This window comes from Odontomachus brunneus, unplaced genomic scaffold, assembly GCF_010583005.1.
Source record: "Odontomachus brunneus isolate Ranch 3 - 2012 unplaced genomic scaffold, Obru_v1 Obru_scaffold_149, whole genome shotgun sequence".
Taxonomy (NCBI): Eukaryota; Metazoa; Arthropoda; class Insecta; order Hymenoptera; family Formicidae; genus Odontomachus; species Odontomachus brunneus.
In genome coordinates, this window is record NW_022639599.1 from 539,009 (window position 1) to 556,073 (window position 17,065).

Below are 17,065 nucleotides of genomic sequence, written 5' to 3' on the forward strand. Positions count from 1 at the left end.
GGGGGGGGGGAGAGGGAGAGGAACTGCGCGAAGGAATCAGCACGACAACTATTGAAACAAGAATTACAATTGGAAATGAGCGTGAGAGAAATACATTGCATAAGAAGGGTAGCACTTGTAGAGACAAGAGAGCAATGGCGTAGCGAACAAACGTATAAACTGAAAGGAAATAAACTGTTCGCACGGAGAGAATGATCTGACAAAGGAGGAGAGAGACATTGCAGGAAAGAGAAATTGTAGAAATGGTAAGAGCAGGGAGGAGAAGCTGGATCGTAAGGGGAGGTCGGATGGAGGGCACACTGTGAGCAAAATAACAGAACACTTTGCATGGAAAGATACAGAATGCTTAAAAGAGACAAATTTTTGGAAGCCAACGCTACTCCGTAAATTTCTACCTTAAACTGTGCGGCTGGACAGTACTTTGAATAAACTCCTGACGTAAAGATTTCAAACGCAAAATACAATTTTCACAAACCTGCATTTGTCGGACGAAATGTTCAGGAGTATTTATTTATTACATAATTATTATATTAGGTATAATTATAATTATTTCGTAAACCATTTGAAACGCTGTCTCGCGCATGTTTTCCACTTGGGGATAAATATCCCAATGCACAGAACGCTTTTTAATTTGTATTTTGCATTTTGCTCTCTCTCTCTCTCTCTCTCTCTCTCTCTCTCTCTCTCTTTTTCTCTTGAAATGTAGTTCCACGATATTCTGCCCAGCCGTGATACGGACATACACACTAAGATAAACAAAAGATAATTATCATAACACACACGAATGCGAATGCGGAATTTTGCGTCTACCGCGTGCAAGCGAACAGAGGCAGTACGCCTTACAACATTCCATTCTGTAAGAGTGTTACGTCGCATTTTTGTACAAAAATCCGTCAGATCAGTCTATAGTCGAGAAGTCCTCGCTGCGTGGCAGTCGCGATCCTTCTCGGGCCGCAGGATGCTCGAATGAGACGTTTCCGAGCGCCTTGGAAGTAAAAATCCGTAAAGTTCGATGCCTGTCCGATCTGCTTCCGTTGCTCTGCACGAGAGAGTTTCCGCCGGAACTTTCACAACGTCCTCTCTTTTTCAACCAAGGAAAATACCAGCGCGATCAGGATTTCTCGTTCAATTTGTGAGCCACCGACAACCGGAATGCAATTTCGCTCGCTGAAAGAGGAAACGCACGATGTAAGTTCGATTCGAGGATCTCCCGGTAAATGTGACGTTACGTCGCACAGAAATATCCGAGGAGATTTTCGGGGGGTGGGAGCGGAACGAACGAAGACTGATAGGACTATCGCGTAATAGAACGAGATTAAAAAATTTCGATAAATTCGTGATAGCCGCAGAACGCAGATGAACATTCGACGAGAAAAGATCATTGCGTTATATTGAATCATTTGTGGTATCGCGTGCCGACTATAACTGACAATCAAACGAGAAACAAGTAATAAATGAGTGAGGACTGAGAAACTCATATCAAAAAGATATTATTTTACACGCTTCTGAAAAGCTATTTAGCTAAGAAAAAAGTGGAAATACACGGCGTGACATCGGGAATATTTTTTTGCTTATTAGATGATTCGTTGCTTCGAGGCAAACAATCGCCAGAGACTTTGTAGAGCTGTCATTGTGTGAGAATAACCACGTAATGCGTGATGTGTGCCGCGGCGTGACATAACGTCTGACTAACGTCTGAAAAACGCGTATACGTACAATTTCGTCTACGTCTCGATGCCGTTCAAAGTGTTCGTGTCTTGCATAGAGTCGTTCCGCTTCCTCTTGGACGAAAACACGCAACGGTAGATCGAGGACGCTATGATGGAGCCTAAAAGCGGACCGACCCAGTACACCCAGTGGTTGGTCCAGTAGCCGTTCCAGGCGGCAGGTGCGAATACCCTGGCGGGGTTGAGGCCGCAGCCGGTAAAAGGTATAAAGGCAAGGCATAGCATCGTGATACAGAGGCCGAACTTGAGCGAGAGCGAGTCAGCCTTGTGTGAGTTCTGCGGGTCCCAAACCGCGCAGGTGAAAAATATAAGTATTGCTGTCGCTAAAATCTCAGCCGCGACTCCAGCCACGGGTGTCATATTCGCACTCGCATTGAGATTCAGTGTGCAGAAGGATGCGTTGTCTGCTAACTGGTTGGCGCGTAGAAACCCCGTTGGCGTTAGCATCTGTAATTAATATTATATATATATATATATATATAGAAGTTAACTCGCTGTGTATTTGCGCCGGACAATGACGATCAACTAATCCGAGATACACGAGCCGTCAATAATGCCCTCCAGTTTAGGTCTGGATACTTTCTGGCCGAACGCGTCGTGTCTACGTAGATATTTGTGCATGCCGTCCCTCGGACAGGGCCGATTTTGCTGCCATGCCTCTGACAGTTTGACAGTGGCAAATGTTTGGAAATGTGTGTGTTTTCGGAAAATTAAACCCTACTCTCTAAATTTCTCAGAATGAAATCTCATTTAAAACGAATGGAAAGTGGCAGTATTTTCACACACATATACACACACATACTCGAGTTAACAGTGGAAATGAGTCGTCATATTTTAGACGGGTACTAGGCCATTTAGTTTTTGAAAAATACACAAAAAATTGCCTATATCTGTATAGCTATATATAATAACTGTCTATAAAAATCCTATATTGCTAAAATCAGCAGAGACTAAATTTTTAGTTTCTTAAATAAAGGAATCCTAATTACATTGCCTATAAAAATTTCACGATTTTTTATGCTCACTAGTTAATATATTGATTTTTCAAAAATGATGCACTTCTACCCTTTTTGAACACAGCTACATTTTTATCATTATTTTTACCATTTGTGTACATCTATCATATTTCATAAGAACTAAATCAACTCGAATTCGAGCAACTCGGCCGCCACTCTATCTTTCGAATGAAATTTCCTTGCAAGAAATTTGGAGAGTCGCGAGATAAATAACGCAGCTTTACGCGGTATTGAATTAATCAGTAAGAGAAGGTAGTTTCAGATTCTTTGCAGACACAATGCGACAGCCTGAAAATGCGGGATCAGAACCATGAGAGGCATCATCGATGTCTTCTACATCAGTCGAATCGATGTTTTTCATCGTGAAGAAGTGTTTCTATTCGCATCGCCCGCAAGAGATGATTGAGAGCGGCTTGAAATTCTGTTATGGCGATAACATTAGAAAATCGCGAGTGTTTGGACGTCACAAATCAGAAATAAATTAATCTCTCATTGCTGAGATTGAGCGGGTGGCCGCGCCGCGAATCGCGGTAAATCTTAAAGATTCGGACGTGCGATTTCTGATAACGCGTTGCGTAAGCGATGTATCGATGTCCGCCGCGCCGACATAATTCTCGCCCGGGTGTGACCACCAAAATATAATGCAGACATATTTTGCAATTTATAAGCGAATAAGTATTCATTGACCTTTAGCAGGCCGTAACCTATCAGACAACCCAAAAATTGTGCAATCATGTAGACTCCTGCGATCGGCAGGGACTTGTCGCCGAGGATCACAGCCGCTACTGTAACAACCGGATTAAGATGAGCCCCGCTGATGTGACCGACGCACTGGAAAAGAGAAAAAAAATCAAGAAAAGAATAGCTCAAAATAAGATAATCTAAATCGACGATGAAGTTTCGGGAACAACAAAAGACGTTTATTATCGAAACACCCGCGTTTACGTGTTATTCGAAACTCGTACGTATAAGATAATTATTCCTTTTCGATGAGAGAGACAGAGAGTGAGAGAACGACGTGGGTGTGCAAATATAAAATTTGAATATACATAAAACGACTTTAGCGCAACGTATATTTATAAAATATATGCCGAGCACATAAAATCGAAATTATATTGCAATAATATGGGCGATTTAACGCATCGATAATTTATCGTGAATTAATATCAAGCAAATATCGAAGGATTAATATCGCTTGGTAAATTGGCTCGTCGAGAACGATTACATCTGTAAATACCTCTATAGCGACCATGATGGCCAAGCCAAAGGTGAGGGAAATTTGTAAGGTCGACGGTATTGTTCCCATAGTGCCAATACCTCCCATGCATCCCACGAATACCAGCAACGCCGTGCCGACCACTTCTCCCAAAGCGGCCAAGAACGTGTCCCACAACGTGGCGTCCACCTTCAAGAGTTTCTTCAGCCCTGAAAGACGCATGCTTCCGTGTTTAATTTATCTTGATCCATGACGTCGGCGACGTCGTTGTATTTATCGTCACTATGATAAATGTACGAGCGATTAACATTCAGTTCCGCCTAACCTTTTAGCTCTGCGACGCGCTCAAACCGTACGCCACGTGGTGTACTACGCGATACTTGTTCGTCTATTTCTGAGGCGCGCCAACTGAAATCAGGCCGCACGAATAGTTCGCGCATTTCGATGTAGTCCAAGACATTTACTCACGAATCACTTTCTTGAAGGCAAAGTTGAAGGAACAAGTACGTGTTCCGATGTACTGTCATTATTGAAAATCTACAACGTATATATCGTAAATTATAAAGTTTCAATACTGTTAACACATTTCGGAACGTGGCGTAAAAAACGCGTCTCTTGGTATTTGTCCACCCGAAAAAATATAATTTTATCCTCAGCAGAACGCTCATAGTCTCAGGAGGATTCTTCTTAAAGACCAAAAGTAAAATATTCTTAACGTCAAACAAGAAAAAATTCTAGTTGTAAGGTACCATTTTCTCGTATTCTAAGCGGAAACTTTGAGCGAAAGAATATTTCTCCTCTGATGAAGAGAAATAATATTCTGTCTAAAATATTTCCCTCGGAGAAAAATTCTCTTGAGGCCAAGAGAAAATTCCCCTGAGGGTGTGATCATGTGTTTTGGCTGTTGATTTTATTTTGTTACTATAGCAGGTAGTATAGTATATCCGACGATGTACACATCACAGTTCAATAAGAAAATAGGAGATATTTACTAGGTGTACATATTTGTCTGTCGTACACATTCATTGATATGTAGGGGCGAATACATACACTAGGATTCATAAATGCCTTTACACTTCCGGTACCTGAAGAATTGGATTTTTTCGATCTGGCGCATCTTTTCTCAGTAAACGTGAATCGTGATTGTTAGTTATTGAAAGAACCAACAACTAACTAACAATCACGATTCGTGTTTACTGAGAAACGATGCGTCACATCGAAAAAGTCCAATTCTCCAGATACCGAAAGTGTAAAGGCATTAATGAATCCTAGTGTACAACTTTCGTAAATGAGAGCGACCACTCTCCCAGGGCGTACATGTTTTTCGCAGATAAAGGGTAAGTGGATGTGAGCACTTCGCAGTCATCTCCGACAAGAGTCACATGTGTCGAACTTTTACGTCCACCTCGCTCGTGCATCGGGACGTGAATTGTTTGTACGCGCGGATTACGCTACTTGTCACAGCTTATAATAACTTCTGTCGTTCCTATGAGATATAAATTAACGAGTCGCGGTGCTCGAGAGCGGCAGAAAGCTGCGCGGAAGCGAGACTCTACGCGAATAATTTACGAATGTCGCGAGAGGAATGGGAAAAATAAAATACAGCTTTGTGTTATGGCTTAGCAGGCATCGCGCGGCGAGTGCATCGTCCCCTCTGTCGTGCTTTTGTGAAAAAGTATGAAAACTTGCGCTCTCTCATTATACCGACGGTCTCAGTACACGTGCCCGGCACAGCAGCGTATTTAATTAAAAGGCAACTATTGCACAAACGGACAGTCCAACGGAGAGGTATACATTTTTATTCCTGCACATTAAACGGGCCGAAGCCGCTGAATGTATAATCGAGTGAAGTCAAGAGGCGAAGTCTCGTCCGTGGAATATAACCGTGAAACGACGCTTCGTTTCTCGAGAGATAAATATATAACGGCAATACACAAACGTATTCAAATAGACGGCTACGACACGAGTGCAAGGCTCTTTTGAATCATTCACGTAAGCGATACAAAAAGTTACTCAATACATATTTTTTTCAAGAACGCATCCTTGTAAGATTTCAGGGAGGGAGGCAAAGAAATGATCTTACTAACATTTATTTATCATTTTGTTGATTTATTAACTTTGTGTTTTTGACGACATGAGCGTATACAGTAGGCTGCAAAACGACTTCGACATCACGAAGTTGGAAACTCGCCAAACTGTCAAAATTTAGGGTCGCTGTTGACAGGTTTGACCGATAATTGTACCATTAATTATTAGTTTTATTACTCTTAATTATATTTTTTCTCATCAATTGTATTGTTATCGTAATTTCGTCGTAAATGTTTCCTAATTTGAACGGTTCGACATACGAGCTTTCAGTTTCATCGGGTTTAAATCGTTTTGCAAACCACTGACGAAGAAGAAAAAGAGTGAAAAAGAGTCGTATAGGTTGGACATTGCTTCCTTACATTTTCTCCTACAATCCCTTCTCTGTCGAGGTTTCATTTAGAAGAGCATCGGTCGTTGCTCTCAGAGTAAATCCTCCAAAAGTCTAAGAGCGCTCAGCGCGCGCGCGGAAGGACGTTTTTGAATCGACAGGTAGGATAACTTGGGCCGCCACTTTGCCGTGAACTTTCGAGTGGAAACTTTGTTCGCGTCGAACGCCATTACCACTGCTATAAACCCACGGAGGTATGGGTCAACGTTGAATTTACATGAAAGCATCGGTAAAGTTGCGCGCATCGATGTTCCAGCCACGGCCACGTTGTCAGAGAGTCACGCTGGACTTCGAGAAGTATCCCCCGTCGATTATTAAACGCCCCCCTCCCTCCCTCGCTTCTGACTGCAATCCCATCCCGACGGGGGTGACACAATTTTCTCGCCCGTGTCCGTGAAATTTTCTCGATGTAATTCGCGCGGCAGCTCGTACGTGAAATTCGCCGCGGGAGCTTTGAAGTTCCCGCTCTCGAGGAAGCCGAAACTGTTGCGAAGTGGAAGTGAACTACGGTTTTACAGCGGCTAAATTAAAACACGCCCCCCTTTAAGCAAACTTAGTGTCGCGGCGCCCGTCATTCTCGCGTTATTGCGCGTTGCTCGCACAGAAATCACGCCGGTTTATTTCGCCCTCGCGTTATTCCAGCGCGACTCTCCGCAACGCGAAAATCACGTTATTGCACTCGCGCCGGACACGAGATCTTTCCTTTTCTCTTTCTTTCTTTTTTTTTTCTGTTTCCTTCTGTTGGAGCGCGCGCGACGTCGCAACGCCAATACGAGGAGTGTACCGGCGCCGCTTATCGCGCGCATATTGAGTAACAATCTCCCAGGTCAACGTTACGTATCTCAGACACCGATGGAAAAGAAGTATATTATTGATGAGAGAGCGAGTATAATCGCTCGCAAAAGTCGGAGGTCACGGCTTTCTGTGACATATGTCCTTGTATGTATATGTGTATATGTGCGTATGTTACATCGATAATTTTGCAAACTACTTAACAACCCGTTATTATTAGAGCGCCCGCACGCCGGTCGTCGATGAATATCGAATTTCGCGGTTGAAATGAAACAGCCGCGTCAGTCGCTTATTCTAGGCTAACAGTCATTAAAAATACGAATCACCAGCAGCAATTCGTGCAATTATTATCGCCGTTCGCGCTATTATCGCACCCCACCACCGCCGCGATAATTATACTCTCGTGTGCCGTCCAGCACTTCCTTCGCATCTAGCCGTTTTTGTAAACGCGCGAGACGCTCGGAAATGGTTTCACCTCTTTCTACATCTTACACGCGCGGGATATATATTTTAGGCCGAAGGGCGCGAGATGAAGTCAACGAAAGATCGGAATGTCTCGAAGTCCCGACCAGCAAGGTCCGGCCACCCGGATTAAGATTTAAACATCACGTCCACGCTCCACCATCTGCGTTCCGGCTCTTGTACGTGCCTTCGTTCGTTCGTTTCACACTTCTCTCCCCCATCTGATTCGCTATTCCGTCTCTCGCGGGCGAGAAAAGAGGGGGTAAGCGCGCGTTAAGCGACAGTCGTCGCGTTTTCGCAGCATTTCGCGCGTCCACGTGTGTGCACGTGTGTATATGCGTGTGATACTGCGTTTCCTAACGGCTTATTCGCAAATCTGCCGTGCGCGCGCAATCCCCCCGACCGCTGTTCATACGATATTCATAACTTCGCGCACGGATGTCAATATACTTCGGGTTTAATCGCGCTTATACATATACATATCCGCCCGCGCCTCCTGGACCATGCATACGGATGCCGAAGCACGTTTGCCCTAGAATTATGGCCGAGTTCTCGTGATTAACCGTGTGTCGCGCGGATATAATTAGAAGCGAGCACGTGTCATGTACGGTTTCCATTAACGACTGTGACACACACACATACACATACGTGCACGCATGCACGCACACATACACACACGGGACCGATAGCGATCAGTCATTGACATTTGCGGATTAGCTGGATTCCGCGCGAGTTGACGGAAACGTAATCCGACGAGTCGTGCTTGTTTCCCGCGAGAAAGGCAGAGAACGACTTGGGGAATCGGAAGAGTTTCGATACATTTTCGCGGCGAGTTTCCCGCCCCAACCGCAATTGCGGTCCGTTTTTTCGTCGCTTTCCCTCTGTACACTCTGCCTTTGTTCGCCTAGCCGGATGCGGCGAAACATATTCTCGTTTTGTTTTCGTGCTTTGTCCTCCCGCGGGGAGGCCACATTTCGGAGGAAACAATTCTACGCGTCCGTAAGTACTGACCAGGTGATTGTTCGAACTGTGAAGAAATTAGAACATGCGACTTTACGAGTTCCCGTAACGTTTCGCTAATTTATTTCACCGCTTAATGATCCGATAGGTCGTAAAGATCGCGCTGGCGGAATAAAGTGTAGAAAGCCATTGCGCTCGCGCGTGCGTGGTAACGCACGCCGTGTGTGTGTGTGTGTGTGTATGTGTGTGTATGTATGTGTGTGCGCGGTGCAGAAACTTATGGGAAAAAAATACGCGCGCGCGATCGTAGATCAGGCTCGATGCGGAATGTCTGACGACGTAAATCATCCGAGCAGATCTCACCCGAGATCCGCGGAAATGCATCCTCTCGCTGCGGACGTCAAGTTCCGCAAGTGACTCGGATACGACGATATCTCTAATCGCTAATTAAATACCAAATCGCGGAGAATGGAGGCAGGGCTGCCGGTAATTAGCAAGAAAGCGCCAGAACGTAATTACGGATCGCGAAAGTAATCAACAATTACGCGCGTCCGGTGAAATGTCCTCCGCTTTTGTACACTTCGCCCTCTATACTTTCTTGCGTTTTTTTCTTTTCTTTTTCTCTTCTCGAAATGAGCCAAGTCTACCTTGAACAAGCCGTAATTCGCGACTAGATCTGGGACGGTGTTCCACTCGTAATTTCGCTCGCTGTGATACGAAGATTCTCGCTCGAAGAGATTCTCAGACGGAGAAAATGTTGTAGTGAAAATCACAAGAAAACTTTTGTGATTCTGGATCATACAGAGTTATGATTGGAATTACTATATTTCTTGACAACCGTCAAGGTAAACCGCGCAATTATTGACATTCCCCTAATTATTGACAATCACTGACACTCTCTCGAAGAATCTGGCTTTTCTTAACCCAACCAGCGGCATTTATGTGCTGTTTCAGTTGTGACAATCTTTTTTGGAACACTATACAGTGCAGGCAAGAAGCTCAACTGCGATTCTAGTCGCATGAAACACCTGATTTTTCTAGAGTCGATGATTAAGGGAGTCGCCAATAATTGTGTGCTTTCTGCTACATGATTGTAATTACTTGAATATCTTTTTTCTACACTGTATATCAGGTAAATTGTCGAATTTACTATTTCTCTACACGGAAAAATATAATTTGCTGCAGCAGCAAACTAATTTGCTACATATGGACAGTCAAATATAATTCGCTGTGTTAGCTATTTTTTCTTCACTGCAGGAACTTATTTTCTTGCTATGATAACAAGAAAGTCTGCTTCTACAACAAGAAAAGTGGCTAACGTAGCAAATTTGCTACAGATGGACAACTAAACATAATTTACTACTTTAGCTACTTTTTTGTTGCAGGAGCAGATTTTCTTGTTATCATAGCAAGGAAAAAATGGCTAATACAGCAAATTATATTTGTCCATAGCAGATCTTTTTTTTCCGTGTAGTAATTTATATGTTATAATATCAAGTCCAGTGTATTATAAAAAAATATTGAAAAAGGAAGTATAATTTCGACGTAATTTACTGCGATATTTTCTCCGTACACATGTATGCATTATAAGCATACGTTTGGAAACGCGACAGCGACTCCACGAATCACCTTGGCGAGTAGGATTCCGCTCGGGAATCCGTCGCGAAACCACAAGTTTTACAATGACCTAGCAGAAAAGTCGAGGTGGGAAAAGAGAGAGGGAGGGATTTGGCGGAACGTGTCGCCGATGTCGATGCAGTTTTTTCCATCGATGCACCATCTACGGTGCCTGTCGTACAAGCATGAATTAATGCCTCGCTTTAACGTCTGCAAAGTTCACATCGACGTACCGACCAGCATGTCTGATTTTACCAGCCATCGATAGTCCACGTCGAAGACGGGCAGGGATCTGCCGTATCGTGACTCGTGGCGAATTGATGCGGTAACAATATATATTTCGCGCACGTACATCGGAAAGTTGCACACATCTGCGCAATGAAAAAACACAAGGGAGAACTCCCGCGCGAGTTAATACGACCACCTAGACACGCGGTATATTTCGAGCTATAATATTCCACCCTGCGCTTTTTAGCACTGGCGAATTTCGCGGTGTATTGTTCCGCGATCGTTATGCCCAAAAATCGAGCAAGTCGGTGCGAATAAATTCCGTCCGTTTCCCTCGCGTGTTGCGAGAGAAAAAGAGAGGGGAAAAATGGGTTTACGACGGCGAAATTGGCAGCGTCATACGGATTTTTCTTTCGCCTCTCGCGAAAAGCGAATTTCTACGTGTCTCGAAGTATTGCGGACGCGAGCTTGCGCAACTCGCGTCGCGTAGATTTGCCTAATTAGTAGATCCCATGACACCTTTAATTCGTTAGCTTCTCGCCACGCGCTTTTTAATCAAGCAGTCGTACACGGACGGAGAGTGCGCCTCGATAACTCGCAATGTAGAGAGATAGCAGAGGGAATTCCCGACGCGACCGCGATCCCTCGGCGATCCTTAATAGCGGCGATCCGCGCGGTGAAATTTTCATAAATCAGCGCGCGCGCGCGCGCCGAAAGGGTAGAAAGCCAGTTTTTGCGTCGAGCCGCGATGCAGCGCGCGATAGATCGACAATGAAGTGATCGCTTCGCGCACATAATTCCACGCGAAATTCACGCGTGCGGTTTTCCAGAGAAAAATCCGCGAGAGATCGCCGATTTCGCTCCAGCCGCGTTTCCCGACGGCGCGCACATGTGTGCGTGTATCGCGACAGACATCGATGACCGGAGGCTTGTACAAGCCTCATATAATATTTGCACAGTCGTCTCGCAATCGATAATATTATGATAAGATAAAGAAAATGGATTATCGACTCTGCCGCGAATATGGAGCGCGTAAAAATACCGGTGTTTTGAATTAAACAACGTAACGTGCTTTCGAAAGCGCACTGCGAGGGGACTGCGTCGATTGCTCCCTCGCGACCTAGGTTAAAACATTGACGTTAGTCATCTCATGTCACGCTCCGTCTGTCAGTCTTTGACAACGTCACTGGCGCTGTCCTTCCATCCAGGTATCCTTGCCCCGTGGCGATGATAAGCGGTGGTCTTCGCCTATTCAAGCCGGCAGTTGCATATACGCTACTATTAATTAGCCGTTAATTAGCCGATTACACACAAACCCGCAGCCGGCCATCGGGCGAAGTTATGCGCGAGATCGCCGCGGCCGTGGCGTAATTACAATTTGTAATGCGCTTATCATAATTCAGCAATTAGGATGGGCATGGCGTTTTACCAATTAGTATAATTAGCTTTCGAATTTGCCTACTAACAGTACCTGTTGAACTTTTGCCGCGGGGAGAAGTCTCGCCGATCGCGACAATTAGATATACAAAGTTCCCTGACACGGGAATAACGTATTTATTCGAAGCAATGCGCGAACGTGACGTCGCGTTGCGTGCGTGCTCGCGCATTCGTTGTTATTGCGTGTGAAAGTACTGCAAAATCTGACCAAGTAACATTTGCTAATCGGTCGGTCGGTCGATCGGCGATGAGAGTGTCCCGAGCGGTTGCATAATACGTAATACGCGTCCGAATCGTGTAACGCGCGTTTACACGGCGTTACAAACGCTGTTAATCCGCCGCGCAAACCGAGGCGCACTTGCGTGGTGTGTACGTATCCGCGCGCGATCCGCGATATCCTGTCCGTCCATCCATCCGTCCGTCTGCCCGTCCGTCCCTCTATCCGTCCGCCTGTGAAATACGACGAGAACGATATCGTAACAGGTCGCGTGAAATACGACCGACCGCGTGATGTACAACGATCTGTCGTTACGCTTTGATACGATCTTCCTGTGGCTCGGCCAATCCGCCGTGTATCGAGCGAATTTAATTTTCCACGAGCCGCTTTTTTTCGCGAGCTTCGAAAAATTCCGGTTGGGAGAACGATCCGGGTCGCGCGACTTTCGGGATACGAGCAGCCCGTATCCGGAGAGAATAATTAATTGATCTCTTGGGTTAATCCAGGTCACAAATATTTAACAAAATAATTCTTAAAATTGGTTTCTTCCACTGCACCCACTGCAGGAAATGTAACTTCATTCTCAGCGGAATCCTCTGAATCCTAAAAGATTTACTCTTACATATGACCACTCAAGAGAATTCTTCTAAAACCAACAGGAAAATATTCTTAAAGTTGGAGGAATTTCTTCTTTTATATTCACAGTACAAACCTTATTATCTTAATAGAAATCCCTTCTGATAAAAGGATGCATTTTGCTGCAAGTAAACATGTATCTCTTGATTCAAAAGCGAAAAAGGTTGGAATATCTAATAGATTTACGATTAATGCACCCAAGAAATATAATCTTATCTTTAGCGAAATTATCTTATATGTAGCATTTATGTAATTATCTTATATGCACAACATTCTTAAAGTTAAAGGAATTTTATTTTTTATATTCTTAGTACACAAGTCTTAATAGAAGTTCCTAATGGAAATCTCTTCCGGTGAGAGGACATTCTGCTCCAAGTGGACATATTCTTTTTCATCAAAAAGGAAAAATGATTAAAATAATATCTGACTAGATTTCCGATCAATATAGCTCACTTTATTAGAATATTCTTTCCGCAAAAGTTCTAGCTTAGAATACGACATTGCAAGAAGTAGCACCTTGCAATTAGAGTTTTTTTTATGTGTAAATAAAGTGAATGTGTTGGAGAGACGTAATTCTAAGACAATCCATTTACCTTCTAGAATTTTATCACCAATAATTCTTGCAAATGCAGAAAGTCAGAATAAATTTGCTTATCCCTTCTCTGTCTGTCTCCCCCTCCCCCCTCTTTCTCTCTCGCCTATCCAGATGTTTAATCAGTGTTCATTTCAGTTGGTACGCTTCTTTCACGCGCGAGGTGTGCTCGGACATATGAATACCATTAAAACGTAACGTCATTGAGCAGAGTTGACGGCGTTACGGCGAAACGTGCGAAGTACGCGAAGACGCATAAATATTCATTCTTTCGCGAAACAAGAATGAAAGACGCGCGCGCCCATGCGAGTCGCAAGACCGCCGTATATTCGAACGTATGGCTCGCGCATCTCTTCACGGGAGGATAAGGGGAAGCGGCGGAAGGGAAAGAAGCAACAAATCTCCCGCGAAATTCCGCAAAATGGGTTAGTAATTCGCGTCGGGCTGAGAAATTCTCGGTTCACGCGAGACGAAAGAGGCGAATGGAGCGCCTGTTCGTTGATTAACCGTGAGTCGTTACGGCGCGAGAGATTCGCGAAAGCGCGATTTGCTAAAGCGGATGCGCTTTCCTCCGACGCATTTTCATTCGCTTTTCGCCTCTCGCTCAACTGCGAAAAATTAAACGGACGGCACGCTCTAATTGTATCCCCGATCAGTCTCCATCTGCGTTGCAGCGTAGCATTTTCCCGGGGGAGAAGGAGAGGAGAAAAGCGATACACTCTCTGTCCGCGAAAACTCGACTCGTTGCGATAAACTTGTTGAAGAGAGAGAAAAAAAACTACAGGGATCCGATTAGCCGAGCCGCGGTGAAGCCTCGATAAAGCCTCGGTACAACGTCGATCATTCGCACGCACTTATCGCGAGAGAGCGATCCGCAGTGATTGATTATTAGCGAATGGATCACTCTCGCGGTTTAATACAATGCTCTGTACGTTGCACGACCGATTTTCATCGGCGGCTGCGACGAAACGATGTCGAGAGTAATTTCATCCGTTCCACGTGTTCCATAGAACGATTTCTCCGTAATACACGGGGGAAAAACAAAGTTCCGTTAGTGTAACTGAATTTTCCGTTGTCTGGTGAGAATAGGAGCCAGATAAAAACTCGCTCACTGCACCCTCTTATCTCCCTTAGAAACCACCCTTAGAAACAGAAAAATTCCCATGGCAGGTTTCAGCTTCAGGAGCCAATTATTCTCAGTTACCGCAACCAAGTTTCAAAGGGACGCCATACTTGAGAACTTTACCGACGGAGTGCTGACGTTTTTCTTGCGAAGTTTACGTCGCACAGAATTGCAGAATTGCCTTTACACCTTGTAAGTACGTGTAAAAATTAATTAGAGCTTTGCTCGACACGTGACGAAAACAATAAGTATTTTCAAAATCTCGAACCGTCAATGAGCGTAAGTATTAGTCTAATACAAAAGTTTTGCAACTTGTATTCCGTTCAAGAAAATCCCAAAGAACATTGCTATATTCTTACAGCTGTATTTAGAAGCTTAAAAATATTTTAAAAATTTGCAGAAAAATCTCTATATATGCATGGTTAAGTTTTCCTTTAAATATTGTGAAGCAATGCAGAATTTATGGACGATTCATGTGCTAGAAATACGAAAAGGACGTGTTAGTGACGATCGCCTCTACGTTATCGGCATTTTTTGCGTTCGTCATCCACTTTGGCATTTTCTCAATACAGCTGAATATTCAGCCAAGTGTTTTCGCTTGCGGTAACAGAAATCTCGCTTCACGTCGTCGAATTTTCATCTGATGTCCCTGTATAGTTGCGTGAACTGAAGTCTCCTTCCTTGTATATTTCCTCTCTTTGCACAAACGGGAACGCATCGCTATCGAAAATGACGCGTGCAGAAATGACTGGGACGATTCACTCCGCGAACATGCGAAGTCTTATCCTTACTTTCGTGCGGACTTTCGAAATCTCTCTTTCTGTTTCCCATTTTCGCTCGATTCGTTTTTGCTCGTTTTGCAAGCGCAACTTCACAATCAGGACGCGCAATTTGCTATTGCAATAAGTATTGCATAGCGCGGCGCAGTAATTCGGCCGGCTTATGTCATCATGCGCGCGAGAGCGAAATGTATTCGGTGGAGCGTTGTGCCGACCATATATTATAACAGAAGGGGGGATACGCATCAGAAATGTTGTAAGCTCTCCGTGAAATGAAGTTCGCCGGCGAGCGATGCAACCGCACGCTTATCTCCGCTTATTTATCTATACAATCAGGTGTCAGAGGAGACACGCACAACTAATAATAATTTGTGTCGCACGAGATTACTTTCCGTTGCTCTTTCACTTCTACGAATACGATTACGAAATTGTGCATGATCGCGCGCCGCAAGAATGTTTACAAAGTAATCACGCGAATAATTATACGTCGTATGTATAATTGTACGTAATATTATGCGCATCATCAGTTATAGTTCGTCGGCTCGCGCGTATCTCCGATGAATTTCGAAAGATTTATAAAGTGGGATACATCGTGTCTAAATAGCCCCAGGGGGTACGTTACTCGTGTCCTTATTTTAGTATTTATCTTGAGGAACAGATATTCAAAATCGCAAAATGGTTTTTTTAGATACTTCTCCCTGAGTTCCATTAAAATGGGAGTAATATTGCAGTTAGAAAAGAGAGAAAAACTAATTAGTAGTAGCGAGATAAATTTTCGAACTTCTCGAAATTTCGTATTAATATTCTCCATCTCGCGTGTGAATGAAGTCAAGCAATGTGTTACTAGTTGAAACGTGTTATTAGTTAGAATGAAGTTTCCTGTAAAATACACTGTTTCGAACAATAAAAGCCATTTTCATTGGTAAAATAATGGAAATCGAGTATATGGATTGACGAGGTAAAATTGGCTCATAATTAAAGGGCAGCAAGAGAGATCTTTCGCGGAGACCTCGGAGTACTAACCACACGGGAAAAAATATTTGAATGAATTAACCAAATATCTGGTCGAATATGAACGATCTAGAAATTCCGATTGAAGTAATGCGAATTCTGTTTAAGTTAACAAGATTTTTAGTTGACTTAAAGAGAATTCTGGTTACTTCAATCGGAATTTCTGGATCGTTCATATTCGACCAGATATTTGGTTAATTCAATTAAACCTTTCTTTTCGTGCGAAACATTCATTTTACATGTGGCCTTCTTACCCTGTGTTATCGAGAAATTGAGCCCGGTACACTAAGGCAAGATGGCCACGTTGCTGCATGTCTGTATTTTGATTATTACAAGACAAAATATACACTGAAAGAAAAAAATAGTTGGAATAACTATAATCTCACTATATTTTATAGTTTGTTTTGGTCTCAAACATTTATGTATAGTTCATCTAAACACGAAGATATAGCAGAATGAACACACATTTATAGTCATCATCTTATTACTCTATGTGTATAGTAAAGTACATTTTGAGAATATAGTTACATGTACCTATATTTTCCAAATATTCCAATTGTATTGACTATATAAAATAGTTAATTTCTCTTACCATTTAATATTTGTTACCTTACTATGTTTTTTATTTCAAATAATTATAATTCTTGGTAAAAGTTTTACATGAGTCAGTTATACTATGCTTATATTGTAAATATTACAAACATTATGGTGACATTTACTATAAAAAAGATATTCCTAACTATAATCTTTTTACTATGCCATTATAGTTCCAAATA

The 17,065-nt window shown here is 43.3% G+C and overlaps 1 protein-coding gene across 1 annotated transcript in view; it reads right to left on the reverse strand.

Moving 5' to 3' along the window:
* The window catches only part of LOC116850551, a 55,292-nt gene that overhangs the window by 27,349 nt on the left and 10,878 nt on the right, over window positions 1-17,065 (reverse strand). Inside the window, exons 3-5 of the mRNA XM_032828963.1 lie at window positions 3,981-4,168; window positions 3,431-3,574; window positions 1,729-2,174 (exon numbers count right to left, since the gene is read on the reverse strand). Of these exons, the coding sequence (XP_032684854.1) occupies window positions 1,729-2,174; window positions 3,431-3,574; window positions 3,981-4,168 (778 nt within the window). The remainder of the gene's footprint in view (window positions 1-1,728; window positions 2,175-3,430; window positions 3,575-3,980; window positions 4,169-17,065) is intronic.